This window comes from Orycteropus afer, unplaced genomic scaffold (assembly GCF_000298275.1).
Source record: "Orycteropus afer afer isolate SDZICR_OR568_19922 unplaced genomic scaffold, OryAfe1.0 scaffold00101, whole genome shotgun sequence".
In the NCBI taxonomy this organism is placed as follows: Eukaryota; Metazoa; Chordata; class Mammalia; order Tubulidentata; family Orycteropodidae; genus Orycteropus; species Orycteropus afer.
The window spans coordinates 3,150,765-3,173,487 of record NW_006921688.1 but is presented as its reverse complement, the minus strand read 5'-3'; the positions used below and the strand labels follow the sequence as shown (position 1 = coordinate 3,173,487).

Sequence of the window (22,723 nt, the reverse complement as noted above, 5' to 3'; positions counted from 1 at the left end):
GAACCTTCTAGTCAGAACTGCCTCAATGCCCAGCTCTCCATTGTCTATTCCCTCCACCATGCAGTGACAATAAAATTAGCAGTGTTTCCTGGTGGAACCCCTGAGACTATGGCCCCTTGCTGCCCTTCAGGTCTGGAATTGAACTTCCTCCTGTGGCTTCCAGCCAAACAAAAGATAGGCATATGAGCTGAACATGTACCTCAGGTAGATAGATTCCTTGGAGAGATCAGTCATGGGAGAATAGAAGATCAGTTGTGGGGGGGGCGGTAGGAGTGCAGGGGAGGGAAGGCCACAGGGAAGAGGTAACTGTGGGCAGTAAGTGGCAAGAGAGCTGTTAGACTGCAGGAAACTGCAGTCAATGTCATGAGACAAAATGTGTATGAACTGCTATATGGAAAATGAAATTGTGAACTTTCACCCAAATCACAATAAAAAAAAAAAAAAAACCTGTGTTTTCTAGCGATGAAATTACAGAACTAGAGGAAAAAAATCAATTCCATGATGCCGCACCAATAGGGCCAGTCAATGAATTCTCCCCATGGAAGCATGCTCCTCCTGAGGTTGTAAGTCGGAAGCACTTCCTAGGTTGACCTCTCAGACTTGCTGTGTTTCTGAAACAATCAATGTGAACTGCATGTGAGAAGTCTGCTGTCTGAGGAAACTGGAGTGTCGTTTTCAGGTTTGAGTCTGGTGAGATCCATTTGTAGCAAGTGATATTTTAGAAACGAAAATCCTTCTTTCATGTTCAGATGACAGCATTCATCGCACAGAGAAAATAATAATTACTTTACATGTCAGTCCTGCCTCTCCTCTGTAAACAGAAGGCAGGGCCTCTGTTGTGTGTTCCCAGCACCACGCACAGTGCTCAGATGATTGAAAGTGTGTAATACATGTTTGTTAAATGGAAGTCTGTCTACATACACAAAGCATGGCTCCATCTCCAGCACCATACCGACTCTCAGGCTGATGACCCTGGCATTCCTCGCTGTCAGGAAGAACCAAGGGGACTTTTTGTGAGGTAGGTGCCTACCTGTTCAGAGGCAGAGCTGCTGTACTTTTTTGACATTCTCTTCCTCATTGTCTCTTTCACTGATTTCACCTTTTTTCCAAGAGAGATGCGGGAGGCGGTGGGTGACTTGATTACTTCTTTGTACACAAAATCACCTTCTTTACTCTGTAAAACAAAATGTAAAACTATCTGTAATTACAATCAGCAGTTCCTGATGGCAACTGACAACAACGTGCCTAACTACTAATCCAAAGGGTGGAAGTTGAGTCCACCTAGAGGCTCTGTGGAATAGAGGCTGGTGTGCTGCTCCTGGTAAATGAGCCCCTGAAAGCCTTCTGGGGCACAGCTATGTTCCAGCACACATGGGGTCACGGCCACGAGCCAGAGCTGACTTGATGGCAACTGGTTGCCACAGAAAATGAAGTCCAGAAGCAGGTTCTATTATTCAAACCAACTTCTCAAAACAGTGGCATCTGCCAGGATTTTTAGGTTTTACTTATGGTAACTCAGGGTTGTATTATTTATCTCCTGGATAAAAAGTTAAAACCTACAGAGCCCTTTGAAGTGGGGTGTGTATCATTTTCTATTTGATTCGATCTTAGTATACTTTTCTCTGATTATGTATTTTCCAACCATCTTAACAACCCAAGGGGTTTGTGGGAACTCAGCACAACCTGACCAAGGTAAATGAAGACACAGAGGAATGCACGAATAAAGTGTACCTGTGGTAAATGCCGTAACATCCACGATTTTGCAACAACAGGAATAACAAGCAAAAAATGAGTGGGTACCTAGGTAGATAGGATGCTATATGGGTGTAGGAAGGCGTGTGGGAGTGCATGCACATGTATACACGTTTGTATATGCTACACATGTAGTCACATCCACTATAAAACACATAGGGGCACAGTTAGGGATCCTTCCCAAACATATCCAAACACCTCATGGGGTTAATTGTCTGGGTTTGAAGGCTCAGGACTATAGTCTCCTGGGACAGCTAGGTCAATTAGCATAACTTAGTTCATGAAGATAACGTTCTTCATTCTAGTTTGGTGAGTAGCATCCAGGATCTTAAAAGCTTGCAGACAGCCATCTAAGATACGAGTACTGGTCTCTTCCCATCTGGAGCAAAGAAAAGTGAAGGACACTAAAGAGTCAAGGAAGAAATGAGTCCACAGGGCTAATGGCCACATGAACCACAGCCTCTTCTAGGCTGAGACCAGAAGAGCTGGTTACTACTACTGACTGTTCTGACCAAAGTCACAATAGATAATCACTCCGTTGTTGTTATGTGTCACTGAGTCAGACAGGCTCCTTGGGTTTCCGAGGCAGGAACTCTACGGAAGTAGATTGCCCAGCCTTCCTTCCGAGGAGTGGCTGGTGGGTTTGAACCATCAGCCTTCTGGTTAGCGGTCAAATGCCTTAGGCACTACACTACCAGAGCTCCTAAATAATCACTCTAGACAAGAACAAACTGGTAAAGGCTCAGTCATCAAAGGTCCCACAGCTGACTGGATCTGTAAGCCCTGCTGCATTGAGCAAGGCTGCCATAGGACTGGGCAGTGTTTCGTTCTGCTGCACACAGGGTCGCTATGAGGCAGAGCTGACTCCACGGCACCGGACAGCGAGCCCTGCTGGCCCAACAGTTAAGCTCTGGGCTGCTGCTCAAAAAGGTGGAGGTCAAACCCACCCAGTAGCTCCCTGAGGGGGAGAAAACCCTGACAACCTGCCCCCTTGCACGTTACAGCCTAGAACGCCCTGTGAGGCAGCCCTACTCTGTCTCACGGGGCCCCTGTGAGCAGGAACTGACTCATGGCACCCAACAATACAGTGTGAGCAACTCCTAAGAATGCGTTTAGATTTCTTCTTCTGAACCAATGTGGTCACCCCTCACTCTGCTTTGCATTAAAAAGAAAACAAAAATAACATTCCCTGGAGAAAGAGGGAAAAATTATACTTTCTGTCATTTTTAAAGATTCACTGCATAAAATTACTGGTTTATGAATCAATAAAATATTACATCCAAATAAAATAGTTTCATTCCTCCAGGAAATTCTCAAATACTTCATATATCACACAGGCATATTTTAGCTGACACATGATGATAACAAATACAAACCATGAACTCTAAACTTCCCAGTTTCATGACAAAATGCATCAGGGAAAAACAAAACTGCATATCAAACTTGCCTAAATCTTTAGAGTCTGAGAAAGGAAACGTTATGAAACAGAATTAGGGCACTATAGCAGTAGCCTGGCCCTGGGCTGTGATCCAGAGGTATCCAGTGCATAGTAACCTGTGGCCCTGAGGGGTCTAGTCCTCTTTGATCCCAAAGAGACTAGGTGATTCCACAATACACCAGATCAGAAAGACCCAGGCTTAGTCCATGCCTTAGTGCCACAGACTTCATCCACGATCAGACAGCTTTTAGAAAGGGCAGCACACACTCTTAGGATCCAAATCCAAATCGGGCTCCATTCTGTGGCACTCCCTGGGTGTAGGCATTAAATGCTCTTGTGCTAGTATGAAGAAAAGCCACGTGTGCACAAACGACTAAGTCCACAGAAGCCAAACTCATCTGGCTTTGTTACTTGAGGAAAACTGGTAAGAGAGGCGTTAAAGGAACTGGGCTTTCACACGGAGCGATGGTGGCCATTCCATGTGGAACAGTGAGGAGTCCTGGGACAGGTGGAATAGGGGTTCTTTCCATATGTGATTGAGGATCACCAAGGCAAAAGTTGTCATTGTTGGTGGGTGCTGTTGAGTCAGTTTTGACTCAGTGACCCCGTATGACAGAGCAGATGAGCCCTGTAGGGTTTTCTAGGCCGTAATCTCAACGCAAGCAGTGCCAGGTCTTTCTCTCACAGAGCTGCTGGGTGAGTGTGAACTACTGACTTTCTGGTTAGCAGCTGAGTGTGAAACCATTGCAACACCAGGGGTCCTTACTCAATATCAATTTTCAAAGAAACTAAATGTGAAACTTTTGTCTACCACATTGCTTGCATCCAACATTTTCTTCTGACAGAGACTTACCATTGGGTCGGAATTATTACTGCCAATGTGCAGAGAACGGTTGGTCAGGTCAAACCCTCCAAAACTGCAGGTTCTCTGTGGAAAGGAGAGGTCAGGGCGGGAAGAATCAGTTACACTAAGGCCGCCAGCAGTGCATCAACCCTACACGGTCCCCATGGGTCAGATACCACCAAATCACAAATGTGCATACAAGATGAATGTTGGAAACAAGAAATGACGAGAGAAAAAAAACATGGTCATGTTATAAAGAAACTTCCCTCAATCTGCCTTTCCACAGGCCACTGGAACTCTGCCTACAGAATCTCCGTAACATGCAAAAACCAACTGGTTATTAACAAAGAAACAAAAAACACAACAGGAAAAAGTCTCCACATATTTAGTGCTGTAAGATTCCCAGGCTCTTAGCAACAAAACTTCCCCTTCAACTTTCCTTAATAGCAGCTACATACAGTCAGGATGGCAAGGGAATATTGATTAGGGTACAATGCCCTCAATGGTCTTAGAAACCCAGTCTGAACTCCTACAGTGCTGAGTTGTGGGTTTTCATCTCAGAGGCTACCGACAGCAGGCTTTTCTAACAAACTTGTGTTTTGTTTAGTTTTAAGTCACTGAGAAAGGAAAAAAAGGTTATGTTTATAGCAGTCCCATCAGGCCAAGAGGATTACTCACTCAATGCTTTCCTGTCTTAGCCAAATATGCGGATGACTTTCCCATCCAGCTGCCCAACCTAATTAATTTTGACCCTTTTTCTCATAGCGTATAAAATGAAGACACCACATTTCCCCAGAAAGGAAAAGGTTCATTCGGTGACTGTCTTAGACCATACTGTTAATTTCAATAGGAAAAATGGTTTGTTTTTTCTTTTTTAGAAAGTTCAAGAACTTTATTGCCCTCCTAGCTGATTTCAAACTTGATGGGACTGCTCTATTTCAGTGACTTTGTATTTCCAGAGTTTAGTTTGCATTTGCTATTTTTTTAAATTAATAAAAGCTATTCAATGTCTAAACCAAATAAACAACAAATAAAAACAAACATCTCTAAGAAGAGAAACCCAAAGCGTACTACCCTTTTTGGTACAAATGTTTATCTTTTTAAGCAATTTGTAATAAAAATTGTATAGTAGATATGGGCTGCAATATTTTGTATTACATGCTTCTCAAAGAACTGTAGTTAGTAGCCATTAAATGGGAGAACTGAACAGAAAAACCCATTGAGTGCTAGAGGTGCTGCTCATCTAAATACATGTTAGATACACATTATTGACCTGAACTGATCAATAGAAACATTCTGGAAGGGACTGCCTGGCTCTGGGATCACACAACGTGGGTCCAAGCCTGGATCCTGCCACTTACGTGCTATGTGACCAGGGGCAAAGTAAATAAGCTTCTCGAGCTTTGGTTTCTTTATCAATAAAACATGACCTATCTCATGTATTTGAAGACTTCTTACATTTTCTGACCCTAAGGAAGCCCTCTAAGAATGTTGGCTTCCTCCATTCATTCCATCAGGGCTACACTGGGAATTCAGTAGTTCATCCTGAAAACTGATGTATTGAGGTTTAAGCTTAGTCAACACTAGAAATATGCAAATGAAGGATGGAGCTCTTCTGTCTTGTATCCTGGGAGTTTCGTTTGTATAACCAGCGCATCCCAGGAATGGGCCAAAGAGGGAGAGATGGTGGAAGCCAAACATAGAAGACACCAGACAGCATCTGGGGATAACTAAGATTCAGGTTGTTTTTCTTCTTATTAAAGTTTTTAATAAAAGCTGCTTTAAATAATCTACTGACATTTGCTAATGGGACATTATTCTGATTTTATCATAAATATCAGTGGACGGTCTGATTTCCTTTATAGTCAACTTAGTTGGATCTGCATCTATTCTATAATAAGTTGGATCTGCATCTATTCTATAATGGGGTCATGGTGGGTCCGTGGAATTCTTGCCTTCTATGCAGGGGACCCAGGCCGACTCCCCGCCGATGCTCCTCACCTATTGCCACCAGTGGAGGTTTGTGTGCTGATTTAATGATGGCTTTAGCAGAGCTTCCAGACAAAGATGGGCTGGAAAGGAAGGCTGAGCGGTCTATTCTCAGTATCAGCCAATGAGAACCTATGGATATTCTCAGCATCAGCCAATGAGAACCTATGGATCACAATGGGACGGTCCACAGCCAGGCCTGGGGGTGGTGTAGGACCCGGCAGCATTGTGGTCCCTGTGCAGGGGTCGCTATGACTCAAGGGTGGCTAACAACAACATTTACTTTAGAAAAGGAGCAAGCCCTCTATATGTGAAAACACCACGCCCCTAACTTGGTAAGGAATGTAATGACCACCTCTCAAGGCTAATTTTTAGTATTAGCTTTCCCTGTGCAGCTTATAAATTTCCTCCATTTTTTTCAAAGGCAGTGACTTGATTCTAGTTTCTTTTCTGATGCAGCACTTCCCAGGTACAATATGGTGCCTGATGCCTCAAGATGCTATGGCTTTGTACCTCCCTGCTTTCCACACAGCATCCCCTGAAACACTGGAGCCCAGCACATCATTCCTAGTGCATATGAAATAACTGACTAGGAGTTTATGTGGAAACTATGACTGCAATGAATAAAAAGCTTATTTAAGTCTTTCTGTGCCTACTGGATATCTGGAATGGATTTATTTTTATCAACAGAGGAATGACAATGAATTCCTGGGACTAATCTCCAACTTTTTCTGTAAAATCAAGTAGTTCTCACAGCGGCACTCCTTCCATAGAGAAAACAGGTCATAGGGAGAACATTAAAAGAAAAAGAAACCAATCTTTGGCTCCGACGTATAAATGCATGAAGTCTAAGTGAATTTGTTCATTCCCATATCTCCTGCCCAGATAACTCTGAAAACGTTTGAGATAGATGCTTGTGGATGAGGAGAGCTAGTCCATGGGATGGGCATGCAGTTGACAACATGTTTTGGGATAGCTGAATTTTTGAAAAATGGACAAAATTCCAAAAATGTCATGCATGTCTGTTTCCCCAAATAAAAATCGAATGACCAAAGAAAAAAGCAAGACGAGTGACCACATCTGGTGAATACAATGCATTATCATTTCCCTGAGGTTTCATCAAGCAAATATGGCATTTTCAAGAGGCAGAAAGATCGAGGTGGAAAATGAGAGGTTCACATGAAATGAAAGAAACATATGCCGAGAAGAATGGAAATGAACTTCTAAATTAAACCAAGCCAAGAAAGTGACCTTTGCCCCTTAATTTAAACAAAAGAGCTCTTATTTGTATTAAAATGCTTATTTTCTGTTAATTTCTCTAGATAATTAGAAAATTTAAAATGTGGTTTTATTGACTGTACTACTGTACTTCCAGGAAAAGGGATCTGGAAATTTCTAATTTACCACCGAACACACGTTTCAGCAAATGCTGAAACTGTTCCGAGTGCCAGAAAAGTATCCAGCCTCAGGATGACGACTGGGATAGAGATGCCAGAGTCCTACCTTCACGGGGTGCTGGGGGCAAGTTGGTGACAAGCTTGTCTGAAGGTCCTTCCTCAATGTCACTGGCCCACAATGTTAGTTAGCACAAACTTTCTAGAGAAAAGTTTCTGATGGAATTAGAGTATTAATCTGGCAGAAAGGAACATGAGGGATACAGGAGCAACCCAAGGTGTTCAATTTGGAAAAATTCTCAGTGTTCCATGATTTGAACTCACAGGAGTGAGTCATCCAATTAACAAAAGAGTGGGTCTGTTCTATCAGGGTCATGTCCAAAGGTAAGGAGGCAGACGAACTGGAAAGAGTATGTCTGAAGGTAAAAAATAAAGTATACAGAAAAGCAAAAACAAAACTATACGGAGACTGGTTAGCCACAAGTATTTTACAAAAGATGTGTGAGTCAGCGTGGACAAGAGGTTGAATGAGTAAAAGAATTCGGATACTGTAAAACAAAAACAAAACAAAACCTACTACTATGAGAGAGAAAAAACGAGAAGGAAGATTTTCATACATGCTGACAGTATTCAAAGTGTCGCAAGATTTATATGAATGTGGAAAGACAGAAAATGAGACCTAGGAAGGAAGTTAATGTATGTGAAATACTTGGAAAAACCAAGGGCTAGGAAGGACTGACGATCCTTTCAGAATAAACCAAACAAACCAAACTCACTGCTGTCCAGTCGATTCCGACTCATTACAACCCCTTTAGGTTTCCAAGGCAGTAAATCTTTATGGAAGTAGATTGCCCCATCTTCTTTCCACGGAGCAGCTGGTGGGTTTGAACCGCCAACCTTCTGGTAAGCAACGCCTTAGGCACTATGCCACCAGAGTGCCTCCTTTCAGGATAGAGAAGCTTATCTTAAGGGTTGCACTGACCAATCAGCCTCCATTTCCAGAAAAGCAGAACTTCAGTGAATTTAAATCACAACAATCAGCTGGGGAAGCCCATCTTAGTCCTGCCTGTGAAGGAACTCTGGGAATCCCAGTCTCCCCTGCAGGGTGAGCTCACTGTGCCTCCATCCCTTTAAAGGGGCTTCCAGCCAGCAGCCCTGAGTGGATTGAGCAGGGAGCTGGGGGGAGCAGAGCCAGGAACCCCACAGCATCTCCCTGCTCTGTGCCACTTTATATGGGCTATAAAATGCAGGCTAAAAGCGGGGTGGGAGGTTTATGGAGAAAGTATGCATATTCTCAAGTTCAAAATAAGTCATGCCCTGAGAATATATTTTACTGGATCTCTAATCATTCAATAAAAAGCCTGAAAACTACTTTACTATTTGAAAGCAAGTACTTCATTCCTTGCTATGTATAGAAGCATCGATGGGGCAGAGGGAGTCATTTCCAAATGCTGATTCCCTTAAAGGCACATCAAATAGAAACAATCTGAAAGAGCTCTACTTTTTTCCTTTTTAGATTTAAGAACTGTCCCCCATTTCCAATTAAAAAAAAAAAAGCACTTAGCAACATTTTCAAATACCCCATTGGTGACTGTAATGATAGCAAACTTTCCGTGAGCTGGTCCCCACTGTTTTCATTAACTACAAGAAAAAGCATCTCTTTTTAGGGCAAACTGTTCTGTTTTGAATCAGCTTCTACGAAGTCAAGTGATGTGATGGCTGGAAATCAAGACAGCCACTCCTAAGGGAGGCCAAAGCCCACCATGACCCTGGGCACCCTTCTGTGGACCAGCGTCGATGTTTAGCTTCAATTAAAAATCTAATGGCCTCAATGGGTCAGAAGGCAAATGGAAAAAGAAGGTGACCACTGCTAAATTAAAGTAAGATTACATGAGGTGATGGTGGAAAGGACCCTAATGTCATGGGTTAAAGACAAGGAGGAAGCCAGGCTCAGCAGAAGAAAGGCCATAATGCTTGACTGCACATCACAGAAATGACAAGGCCGTCCTCATGACGACGGTTGTGACTCACAGACTTCTGGTGGATTCTCAAGAGAACCCTTTTAGTACAGCGGTCGACTGTGGCAGCCCACTTCCTCTTTGCCTCCTCCTCCTCCTCCAGCAAGCACCGCCTCAGGTCCTGCTTCTCGGCCTTGCTCAGGGTCCTGTCTGAGGCAGGACGCACTAGCTGGGTCAGGTTCAGGTGGCTGTACAGGCTCCGTTCCACCACGTAGGTGATATTGAACTCGCTGACTGAGGTGCGCCCACGCACCCTCCTGCCGGGGAAGCCACAGCTGCCCACCCCTCTGGGTTTCTGCCGGGGCAGCTGAAGGTCGCAGGTCGTGCTGTTAACTCCTTTTCTGGAGGGACGCTGGCAGAGAAAAGTTCTGGAACATGAATAATTAGTATCCATTTTCTTCAAGCGGATTTGCTTCCGGACACTCTGAACCTCCTCGAGGGACACCAGTAGGTGGTGCCTGTGCCTGTGGTTGTCATAGAAGCAAACACTATCTGTACTTACCCCGTGGCTCAGGGACCCCAGACCCTTCTTCATCTCCCCCTCCGTGAGGGAGCGGGAAACTTTCTGGGCCTTTTCTTCTTCTGGGTAGGAGAAGAATGTCCCCATCTTCTTAGGAGGCTTAATCAAGCCCCGACTGTCTCCTTTGCTGAAGGTTTTCACCAGCTTCCGGCCAGCTCCCCAGGTGTCAAGGCTGCTGGACGAGGGAGAGGTGGTGAGGGAGTCAGAGTCATCTTCAGGAGGTTTCTCAGGAGAGCCGTCAAAGAAAAAGCTCCTCTTGTGCACCCCCGAGTACAGGGCAGATCTTTCATCCAGGACTGGGGAATTCTCAAAGGCGTGCTCCTCCCCACCTGCAGGAGAATCAACACAGAAATATTCATGCCCCATATGACTAATCTCTACATACATGGAGCAAAAGAGAAAGAAGGAAGCCAAAGACTCAAAGATGAAGCTAGCCCATAGGACTAACAGTCCATCTGAACCTGGCCTCACCTACCTTGAGACCAGAAGAACTAGATAGTGCCCAGCTACCACTACCAATGTTCTGACCAGGAACATAATAGATGGTCCCAGGTAGAAGGGGGAAAAAATGTAGAACAAAACTCAAATTTCTTATTTTAAAAAAAAAAAAAAAAAAAAAAAAAAAAACAGACTTACTGGACCAGTGGAGATCAGAGGTACCCGAGACTACCACCCAGGGATACCCTTTAAACTTGCAACTCAAACCACTCCTGGAGGTCACCTATCAGCCAAAAGACAGAGTGGCTCATAAAATAAATACCACCCATAAGATAAAAACAAATGATATGATTTTCTTGATAGAACAAAACACCTCAACAGAACCACTAAAAATGCCCTTTGTAAAATGGAAGCCAGGCATTATCATGGTTATTTTTTAGCATTTAAAGCTAACTACCCTTCCCAGTTCTACCTAGTACTAAGCTCCTCGAAACAATCACCTTAATGAGACCCAAGATGACATGGTAAGGGGGAACAAGGAAGCTAGAGTAACAAAAACAGAACCACCAGAATGGAAATAGTAAGAACACTGACACATTGTGGAAAAGTGTAACCAATATCACTGAATAGTATGCATAGAAATTGTTAAGTGAGTGCCTGGTTTGCTATATAAATTTTCTCTAACACAATTTAAAAAAAAAATGGAAAGATTATGCCCTTATTGTGACAGACATTTGCGTTCTCTCACAGATCTTTCTTTATACCTCCCACCCTGCAAAAATTCAACTAGTCTACACAGAAATCACAGTGATCCCCATCTCTAACCCCCTTAAATAAATAAATAAATAAATAAATAGTTGCACTTGAGTCTATGCTAACTCATGGCAACCCCATATGACACAGAGCAGAACTGTTCCACGGGGTTTTCTTGGCTGTAAACTTTATGGGGAACCTAATGGCACAGTAGTTAAGCAGTTGGCTGCTAACTGAAAGGTTGGTCATTCAAGGCCACCAGTTGCTGTGTAGGAGAAAGATGTGGCAGTCTGCTTCTGTAAAGATTACAGCCTAGGAAACCCTACAGGCCAGTCCTTTTCTGCCCTATAGGGTCGCTGTGAGTTGGAATGCCAATGGGTATGGGTTTGCTCCTTACAGAAGCAGATTACCAGGCCTATGTTCTGCAGGGCCACTCTGGGGGGTTTGAAATGCCAACCTTTAGCCTAGCAGCTGATTGTAAACCACTTGGCTGCACCCTCTTCATATACCTTATTTTCACTTAAATATGCATGGAGAAAAGGAAATAATCAAATTGTGCAATTGCAGGGTTCCCCACAAGCTTAGTGTTTTTGGATGTGTTTTCTTCTTTAAATATCTTTACTCTACAATTTTCTTGATAGAACTAAACACCTCAACAGAACCACTAAAATGCCCTTTGTACAAAGGAAGCCAGGCACTATCATGGTATTTCTCAGCATTTAAAGTTAACTACCCTCTGGGTTTTAAAATGCAATCCTCAGAAGCTAGGAGCCAGAATCTTCCCCTTTCTGAAGGGCCCTCCTTATGTGGGCTCTGGCTGCCTTTTTATAGTCAGAGTGTCATAAATGCCATGTGGCTGGCACTGAGTTTTTTATTAGTACATATGCCATTGAAGTGATTAAGTTGCCAAGGGAATTGGGGTGTGGAAACACCATAAAGGGCTGTATCTTGCAGATACAATTTATAAATGGTCTCCAGCGACAGGCCCGACACAAAACGTTAGGGAACTGGGCCATCCCAGTCAGACATTCCCATCGACGTAGGTCCTGCTAGGAAGCGACAAGGGCATTTAAGGGCCTCGACTTGCAGGCAGGCCCATCGAGTATTCCACTCCGTCTCAAGCAGTCCAGCTCTCGGGGCCTTCGCTGGTGCCAGGTACTGAGCCAAGCCCTCCAGAGCCCAGTGGAAAGGTTTGGACTTGCTGGCAGGAAGACCAAGTTCTTTTCTGCATGTGTTATGTGAACAGATGTGCTCAAAGAAGTAGGTCAAGCTGTGGGTGTAGTCATCCTTACTGACTGTGTCCCTTTAATTATAAGGAAACTTTTTAACACTGCAGCTTTCCACCAGCTGAACTGTAAAGAGGGGAAAAAATTAAAAATTCCTTGGAACAGAAGGATGGCACTAAATATACCAGCTGGGACCAGGGTGCCAGGGTTAAATGTCAGATGAGAGGAGAAGGATGCTGGCTTCAGAGAAAGGGAAGATGCCTGGAATGGTAACAGGTCTTTAAGATCCTAAGCATTTCTTACTTGTCCAAATGGTGGGAATTATAGTTACAAATATAAAGAGAAAAAGAACTGCTACTATTAAATACAAACAAAGATAAATTTTAAGTTAATGATGAGGAGATGGGGCAGGGTGGAGAGAGAAGTAGGGAAAGAGATGAAAATCATGTCCAGTGAAAAGTTTGCCTGAAGGTTTCTCCAAAAATTAAACACAGAACTACCATATGACCCTGTGATTCTATGCTCAGGCACATACCCCCCAAATGGAAAGCAGATACTTAAACAGATACTTGCTGTGGCTTCCAGCCAAGTAGCCAGGCATATGAGGTGAACATTTACATCAGGTAGATACATGCCTCGCAGTGACCAATCACAGGGGAACAGAAGGGCAGAGTTTGCACAGGGAGACAGCTCAGGAGGCGGGAGTGCATGAGAGGGAAGGACACAGGGAAAAGGTGGTTTACAGGGAGGAAGTGGAAAGAGAGCTTTTACATTGTGGGCAATTGCAGTCAATGTCATCAAACAAAATGTGTATGAATGGGTATGGAAAATTAATGTGCTCTGTAAACTTTCATCCAAACCACAATAAAATTTTTTAAAAAATAAAGCATCCTAAAATCAGGAAAAAAACAAACAGATATTTGTACACCAATGTTCGCTGAAGCACTATTCAAAATAGCCAGAAAAGATGGAAACAGCCAAGCATCCATCAGCAGGTGAATGAATAAACAAAATACGGTATAACCATACAATGGCATATTATTCAGCCATAACAAGGAATGGAATTCTGATACATACTACAGCATGTATGCAAACATTACACTGAGTGAGGGAGGTCAGACACAAAGAACAAATATTGCATGAGTCCACTTCTAAGAAATATCTACAACAGGCAAATTCGGAGACAGAAAGGAGACTGGAAAGGACCAGGGACTAGTGAGAGGGGGAAATGGGGGTTATTGCTTCATGGGTACAGAGTTCTGTCTGTGGTGATGAAAAGCTCTGGGAATGGATAATGGTGAAGGTTGTAAAACATTGTCAGTATACATAAGGCCACTGAATTGCACACTTAAAAAGTGCTTAAGATGGCAATTTTTATGTTATATATGTTTTACTGCAGTAAAATTAAAAAAATAAAAAAAGTTTTCCATAATGTGCAGCACAAATGCATTTGCTAAAGAATTGTTTAGGGATCTTTTGGTCACATTTAAAAGCAGCTGCCAGGGTTTGACAAGAATTCATCAGACCAGAGGTAGTCTGTGACTACCATGAAAATCTCCTATACCCTCCTCAGGATGTCTAACCAGTAAGGTATGAAGACCAAGGGCCCTTAGGCTGTGAAAAACGGTACTCTCCTCTAGATACAGGCACACCTCAGAGACACAGCAGATTTGGTTCCAGATCATCACATTATAGTGAATATCATGATAAAGTGAGTATCACAGTAAAGCGAGTCTCATGAATGTTCTGGTTTCACTCTACTGTACTCTATTAGTGTGCAAGAGCATTATGAAAAAGTTTGAAGTACTGTGAGATTTGCCAAAGTGTGACACAGGGACGTGAAGTGAGCACACACTGTTGGTAAAACGGCAGATCTGCTCGATGCCGGGTTGCCACAAACCTTCAATTCGTGAAAACAATGCTCTATCTGCAAAGTGCAGTAAAGTGAACAGCAATGAAACGAAGGGTCCTGGACAGTCCACCTCCACTTCCCGGAAGGAGGGGCTGGGCCGAGAAGAGAGGTGCTGCCTGCTGGCAGAGGCAGCAGATAGCCAACTTCTCCAAGAGAGCTGCACGGGTCTTGCTTCCCACTCAGCCAGGTGTCCCTGGGCGTGTGGAAAGACCCTTATGTATCTGAAGCCCTTAGGGATGTGGAGGAAGTCAGGTGAGTCTACCCTGGGTACTTTAAGGATCTATCTGAGCTGGAACCAGGTGGCACACACGTGTACATGACAAATGGACGGGGCTCTAATTCCTGGTTTTCGAGAGTCAGCATCTGGCAAGGTGGGCAGCTGGGGTGTGCCCAGCGTGTCAGAGCAGTTGCGTCAATCTGTGACGAGGGCTAGCCCTGCTGTCAGTGCCTGACCTGTGGCCTGAGATCCCACCTTCCACATTAATTCCCTTGACGTTAAGCATTACTGCTTCTATCCGCCTCTGCCTTAAAATTCCAGCTCTCTTGTGGGAAGAATGGCAATCAAGATGTCCTCACTTCATGATCACTTGGTGTGACCGGCATCCTCTGATCTTTATCTCACATAGTCAGCAGATGTGAATACAGAAGGAAGGTGATATGGCCTGGCTGAGGGCCAAGAGCATGGATTTACGCCCTGGATCCCAGGGCTGGCTCTGCTACTCACCAGCTCTTGACCTTGAGCAATTACTTTACTTTCTGAGCTCACCTGTAACAATGCCTACCTATCTCAGTAACGGGGTCTCTGCGTGGTCCTAACGGTAATGCACTTGCTGCTCACTGCAAGGTTGGTGGTTCGAGTCTACCCAGAGGTGTTCTGGACGAAAAGCTTGGAGACCTACTTATGAAAAATCAGCCTCTGAAAACCCTACAGAGCACAGTCCCATCCTGACACACAGGGGTCGCCAGGAGTTGAAATCAACTTGACGGCAACTGTTTTCGTTTTTGCGTATTTCAGTAATATCCTCTATAGAGTTGCTGTGACGATTAAATGAAATGAGAAAAGATACATGAAGGTACTGCATAAGCTGAAAAAGTCTACACAAAAGCAAATAACTTATTATCAGGTTCAGATGAGCTGAGCAATGGGGGTAGGGACAGGAAGGACGTCAGCTAGAGGGAAAAGGCACAGAAATGGGCAGATGAAGGGCACAGGCATGGGCTGCTGTTTAATTCTGTCCAATGGCATCCCTGCCTAGGATAAGAACTTGAAGGCCCACTGCAAGTACAGCCGGGGTGAAGAACTGCACCTGCCCTGGCTCTCCTGGGGCTTCAGAGCTGGGGGTGGGTGGGGGTAGGCTGGACACACAAGATGTCACAGAGGAGTCAGACTGCCTGGAACTAACTCTGAGTCTTCTACTGGCTGACTGGTGACCTTGAGTAAATTATTTAACCTCTTTGTGTCTCAGTTTTCTCATCTGTAAAATGAGGCTAAGACTAGTTATAGTACCTGCGTCTGGGGGTTGTTCTGAGGATTATATGTTAAAGGGGAACATAAACCCTAAAGTGTTTAGAAAAGTACCTGACACACAGAATGTTGTCAATAAACACATGCAGGATGTCAGAAGGATCAGCTCTTTGCAAGCTCCAAGACAGCAGGCAGGAGGGGCTCGAGGCAGTATGAATACTTTCTGCTCTGCAGAAGCTGAGGCTAAGTTATCTCTCCCCAGTAACAGTTCCTTTGCCAACGAGGAACCTCAGAGGGTCCTCTTATGTAGCAGTGGAGGCAGTTGCCAATGTAGCCAAGTGTTGGGAAGCAGTCTGAAGCACACGGCCTGAGCTGCACGGACCCCTGGGTCCTCCTGGTGATGCCTGGCCCAGGGCACCCAAGCACCCAAGCACCCCATCCCGATTCACAGACACTAGAGGTGTAACTTGGGACCTAATTTCATTAAATCCATCTTCCACCTGTGGCCTCTAATCCATGCCCAGCTGAATTAAAGTTCAAAGGGAGGGGCCCGTGTGGCTACAACTTCTTACCTAAATCCACCTTCTTGATAATGATTTTTCTTTTCTTTCAACTATGCCTCTCGGAAGTAGTTGAACTGATTTACTCGGATGTAAACATGCCAATTAAAACATGCCTTTACTTTTAATAATGAGTGGAAAGGCTGCCTGCCCACCCACCCATCATGTATGGAAGGCCTCCACTGACAGGTCCCCACTAGGCACTTTACTCATCGTCTCTCAACGATGAAGAAAGATCCACTCATCTGTTTGCTATATGTAAACCTTAATTTTGGCAACTGTGTATGAGGTTTGTTCTAAAATGTGTCCCCAAGGTTGAGTAAGGAGCTCTGGTGGCATGGTGCCTAAGGCATTTGACCACTAACTAGAAGGTTGGCGGTTCAAGCCCACCAGCCACCTGCGGAAGGAAGACTGGGCAATCTACTTCCATAAAGATTTACTGCCTCAGAAACCCAAAGAGGGTTGCTATGAGTTGGAACTGACTTGATGGCAGTGAGTTTGGTTTCTGGTTTGAGGCCGAGTGCTAGCAGTTTCATACATCCTGATATTGCCAGCGGATGCTGTGGGTGACCCTGTAAGAGCCGCCACAGTGAGAGAGAGTGGACATAGTCAATACTGTGAGAAAACACCACTGGCAAGCAGGTGTCAAAGCATCCCAAGGGGGAATCAGCATTTTACCCAAATGTAGAGCAAGTTACCATCGAAGAAGACCTCCATGGAGACCTTGTGATTAAACACAGAGTTTAGGAAACTGGCCGCACAGCAAGTCTCTCTCTCCCTCTTTCTTTCTTTGTACTTCCAACCTCCACTCTCCCAGTTACCCCCCTTACCTTCAATATTCCTCTAGGAATTTTAAATTGACAAATAATAACAACAACAATGCAAGTTAAAGGCAGTAACAATAACTATAGGAAACCCTCATCTTGGCAGATAGGGGGAAGTCTGGTTCTTTTATACTGTTTGGTTTTATTTATGGACAAAAGGCCTCCGCTGAGAATTTTAAAACTGGCCTGTTAAAAGTCTGAAATTCCTTACCATGTAGATGTGACTCTTGAATAAGTAATGTGCTTTTTAAAAAAGAAACAAAGAAAAAAGTGTATTTTTTTTTCCAATTCACTTTTTGAAACTTACAAACAGGAAAATATTATCCATTTGTTCTACCTTTCACCTTTTTGGGGAGAATTTGACATCAGGCTGTGAAGGCACGTTCCCAGCAGCGAGGGACACGTTCCCAGCAGCGAGGGATAGGAATAGCTTGAGACTTAAATGGACATCATTACACTTCAAAGGTTAGCTCTTCATTACAGTCAATCCAGGCTCATGCCTCTTTTGACACGTTGCTGCCTCTGACAAGTGGCCTAGGCAGTGGGACAGTTCTGAGATCCACTTAGAACGGAAGGTCCTTAAAGGCCCCTTTAATGAGGACTTGAGACTGTTCACCGGAAGAACAAACGACCCCTCGGAGATGTTTGTTCAAGGTGGATGTACCTCACATTTGGACTAACCTCTCTGGACACAAACCACAGTTCTCTTTCAGGGCAGAGGTTTACACTAAGAGGAAATACTAAAATGAAATTTTTAGTAAAATAGTGTAAGCTAAAAATTACAGCTGGGCCACACCTTGCAAAGATTTCCCTGCCACATTTCCCAGCATGATAACACGGACACCACTAAAAACTCCAAAACGCCTTTGCTTCTGGAGGGCTTGTCCCATAATGCGCTGGGCATTGCCCTGCTGACATGTACACACAGCTCTCCACCAACCTCACCCAGCACCTAGTCCCTTTTCCACTGGAAATCGTTACTTGTTTTCTATTGAAAAAACTGCCCCAAATGGCTGACTTGGGAACAAGCGGGGCGGAGGTGGCGCTGTTACCTTCAGTGCCGGGCTTTTTCATCTCTTCCACCCTAATTAGTTTCTTTCTGACTCTGCGGGTGGAGTTTACCAGCTTGTGCAATCTCTTAAACTTCACCGACTCCTCGGTTTCATCATCCGATTGCTCTCTTGACTGGCAAAGAAACAAAGGAAAGGTTAATCAGATAACTGCTCCCCGTGCCTCACCCTGGCAGCCGGGTGGAGCCCAGCCTCGCCGCCCGCCTGCACCTCCACAGCTCTGCAGCTGGACGTGGGCACTGCCAAGTCGCCCCAACCAGTTTACAAAGCTCCGCGTACCATTGTGAGGTCTAACTCGGCGTACAATTAGTTCCTAGGCACCAGAACATGCATCCTGCCCCTTGATTTGCGCGGGGTGGAATCTGTCTCAACTACGTCCATGTCCTCTCTCGGGATAACTCAGGACTCTCCCAGGCAGGCCCCGTAATTCCCGCTGCGCCGCTGTGGTTTGGGCCAGGCTCTCATCTGTCTGGCCCATCAGGACTTGCTGTTTCGCGTGGGGATCAACTACTTCTCCAAACCAAAATTCTGTTGACTTTTTCCAGTCCTCCTCGCAATCAAAAACAGCCGGGCAGGAAAGGGGAAGAGATGCAAAAGGCCGGCTTCCGTCCCATTTGCTAGGAACTGCCTGCCACATCACAGCCATCCCTTCCGCGTCTTTCCGAGAGCTCACCAGGCAGGCCTGAGGACAGAGCCTGCATTCCTCTGAGAGGGACAAGGGAAAAAGCTGACCTTTTCAGCCATACAGCACAGTCCATATTCCCAGCATCCCATTCCGTCGCGCAGCGACTCCAGCATGCACGAGCCCAGCTGTTTTCCCTCAAGTATCAAACATTACAGACAGAGAAAAAATTCTCTCACAGCAGCCGGGACCAAACAATCCTTTCCTTGTGAACAAAAATGAGGGTTTTGCTTCCAAGTCGACTCCAACATTCAATATGCTGCTTCCTCTACTTTATCTGCTCAAAATGTGGAAAAGCGAAAGTGGCAGCCAACTCAGAGGTGCTTCGCGGGCTGGGGCTGCAGCACTCCCGGAGCGCGCCGCCCAGCGGGAGCGCGCCGCCCAGCGGGAGCGCGCTGCCCCGCACACCCTGTTCAGTTCAGGACCAGCTCCGGCTAATCTAATCCTTCACATCCTGACAACCATCTCCTGTCCAGCCTTGAGAGCCCTGGGAGAAAAGGCCTCACACGAACCAAACAAAAGCACATCTCTGAGCATGAGTCCAACCGGGCGATGTTTTTCCCAATGGATTCTCATGAATCCCAATTTTACAGACAATAAAAGGCAAGGCAAGAGTTATCCGGAGACAGCTCAAGAGTAGGGAGAGGAAGCAATTATAGTCATAACTTAGGTGTAAAATAGGTGCAAGTTGTGGAATTCATGTTTTCCTAGCACTATGGTACTATGGAGGAGCTCTGGTAGTCTAGTGCCTAAGGCACTTGACTGCTAACCAGAAGGCTGGTAGTTCAAACCCACCAGCCACTCCTCGGAAGGAAGGTTGGGCAATCTACTTCCGTAGTGATACTGCCTTGGAAACCCAAGGAGGGATCACTATGAGTTGGGTCCGACTCGACGGCACATAACAACAACAACATGGTACTATGGATGGTGGTTCACAGCCACCAGCCACTCCAGGGAAGGCAGACTGAACGAACATCCACTTCAGTAAAGATTTACCACCTTGGAAACCCAAAGGGGGTCGCTGTGAGTTGGAATGGACTCTATGGCAGGGACTGTGGTTTGGTTTTGGATGGTACAATGCAAGGTGTAATGCCTAAGGCATTTGACTGCTAACCAGAAGGTTGGCAGTTCAAACCCACCAGCCACTCCATGGAAGGCAGATCTGGCAGTCTACTTCTGTAAAGATTTACCACCTCAGAAACCCAATCGAGGTTGGTATTAGTTGGAATAGACTCCATGGCAGTGGGTATTTTTATTTTTATTTTTTTAAGGTACCTCGGAAGGAAGGTTGGGCAATCTACTTCCATAGTGATAGTGCCTTGGAAACCCAAGGAGGGGTCGCTATGAATTGAAATTGACTTGACAGCAGTGACTTTTTTTTTTTAACCTTAAATATAAAGAAATAAAATAAGATGATAAGTACAGCTGGTAATAAACAAGTTTTTGCTTGGTCTGAATTTCATTTTTACTTGGTTGAATTGTTGGTGTATGAGGAAATAGTCGAGTGGTCAACCAGAGGAATGAAAAGTTGGTTAACCCTCATTCTGGATAATCAGTACCTGAATAACCCACAGTGCACAGAATTCCACATAAACATTTAAGAACATGTTGCCAAGCAAGTCTAACTGAAGAAGGGCCAACATTATATTAATTTGGTGAGCACACACATGGGACAAACCTAGAATATGTCTATAATCTTCACATTAAACATGTTTTAATTCAAGTGAAAATGAAATTACCATAGATGAGTTAGAATCCAGATACACTAAGCTACATTACAGGATGCATATCACTGATGGATGTATAGCTCAGACCTAGTTGGCTAGTTGTTGTTGTTGGTGGTGGTATTGGTGTGTGCTTGGTTGTGTGGACAGAAGGAGGGTGAAGTAGAAAGAGAAATGGGATGTGAGAAGAGGTAGTACAAAAAAATCTTAGTCCGCAAGGACACAAGTCCTAAGTTAGAAAGGTGCCAGCAGAATGAACTTCCAGGGTGATGATGAAATACTTACATCAGGACCATAGGTTTAAAGACAAAGGCCCCCTAGGAGAGTCCTGAAAAGTCACAACATATTCCAGGCACTTATCATACTGCTTTCACATGCTATGTCTATTTCTGAGAAACTTGAGCTCTTTAGAACTTTGAACTGATGTTACTTTTATTTTTCTTAAAAAAAGAAAGAAAGATCTAAGGCTGAACATTTTAGAGGCATTTCCCATTCACCAATCATGGTACCTAAGTACTTTCTCTGTGTTGTCACGTTTGGAGCCCAGACAAGATCGATGCAGTGCAACGTCCATGATGAAAAGTATAAGACAAAAGCTAAGTTATTCAAGAAATATGAGCATGTGCATTTTTCTTTTTAATATAACGCTCCCTCTTAACTTAGTCTTAAGCCACTTGAGTTCAATGATGTATCACCAGGATGCTCTTTACTGATGGAGAGGTGTTGACTTCTCACTTCCTCCCAAGTCCACAGAAAGAAAGAGCTGTGAAATATTTGCTTTTAAAAAATTCTCTGCAGCTGTTTTAACATAAAGATGCTGTGAAGGACACACATTTCTTCTTTTAAACTGGGGAGGAAAGCTTGAATTCCTCATTTCATGTTTCTCTTTTAAAATAACCAGACACCACTTCCCTGATGCTATAAATAACACATAGTTTTCTTTTCTTTTTTTAATTCCGCACATACACCCAGGGAGGGGTGTGTGTGTGGGAAATCTGTTTTTAAAATTAGGAAATATAAATACATGTTGTTGTTGTTGTTGTTGTTGTTATGTGCCATCGAGTCGGACCCGACTCATAGTGACCCCTCCTTGGGTTTCTGGGCTAGGGAGCTCTGGTAGCATAGTGGCTAAGGCACTTGACTGCTAACCAGAAGGCAGGCGGTTCAAACCCACCAGCCACTCCTCGGAAGGAAGGTTGGGCAATCCTACTTCCGTAGTGATACTGCCTCGGAAACCCAAGGAGGGGTCGCTATGAGTCGGGGCCGACTCGATGGCAAACAACAACAACAACAACAATCACTATGGAAGTAGATTGCTCAACCTTCCTTCTGAGGAGTGGCTAGTGGGTTTGAACCTCCAGCCTTCTGTTTAGCAGTCAAGTGCCTTAGGCACTAAATACATATGTATATGTATGTTGTTGTTGTTGTTGTTATGTGCCGTTGAGTCAGACCTGACTCACAGCGACCCCTCCTGGGGTTTCTGAGCAGTATCACTACGGAAGTAGATTGCCTCATCTTCCTTCCGAGGAGTGGCTGGTGGATTTGAACTGCCAGCCTTACTGATTAGCAGTCAAGTGCCTTAGGCACTACGCTACCAGAGCTCCCATGTATATCATTCTTAAATCTTTTACTTGAGATACCATAATGTTTCTAAAGAAATACCTGGTGGGACACTATAGAAGATGAATGGACTCCATACTGCATATAAAATGAATGAATGATTTCAAGAAATAGGCTTAGAACTATTACAGGGAGGGTTTAAAATAAACTGAAATGGAACAAAAAAGGATATGCTCGTGCATGCGTAAGCATGGGATGATGTCCTGTCCCCTGCCTCTCTCACCCTTCAAACAGACTCAAACAGGTTTTAACTTGATTGTGAGCTCCATCAGCTGCACAAATCCTCCACCTCGAAAGCGTTAAAGAGAAAAAGGCAACCTATCCCACCAAAAGCTGTAGGAAAGGAGATTCACAAGACTGTAAACAGAAACATTTGACTTCCAGCCTCTCTCCTGCAGATTTTTCCAGCAGAAAGCCCATATGGCTCAACTTTGAATTACTTTGGCTAACGCTATATGTAATAATTCTGTGGTGAATGCTTAAGTGTTTCATTT

General features: G+C 44.4%; 1 protein-coding gene across 1 annotated transcript in view; it reads right to left on the bottom strand.

Annotated features, from left to right (window-relative positions):
• SASH1 (SAM and SH3 domain containing 1) overlaps positions 1-22,723 on the bottom strand; it is a 236,154-nt gene that overhangs the window by 26,713 nt on the left and 186,718 nt on the right. Inside the window, exons 9-12 of the mRNA XM_007943220.2 lie at positions 18,186-18,318; positions 9,938-10,284; positions 4,044-4,118; positions 1,031-1,174 (exon numbers count right to left, since the gene is read on the bottom strand). Coding sequence (XP_007941411.1) covers positions 1,031-1,174; positions 4,044-4,118; positions 9,938-10,284; positions 18,186-18,318 — 699 coding nt within the window. The remainder of the gene's footprint in view (positions 1-1,030; positions 1,175-4,043; positions 4,119-9,937; positions 10,285-18,185; positions 18,319-22,723) is intronic.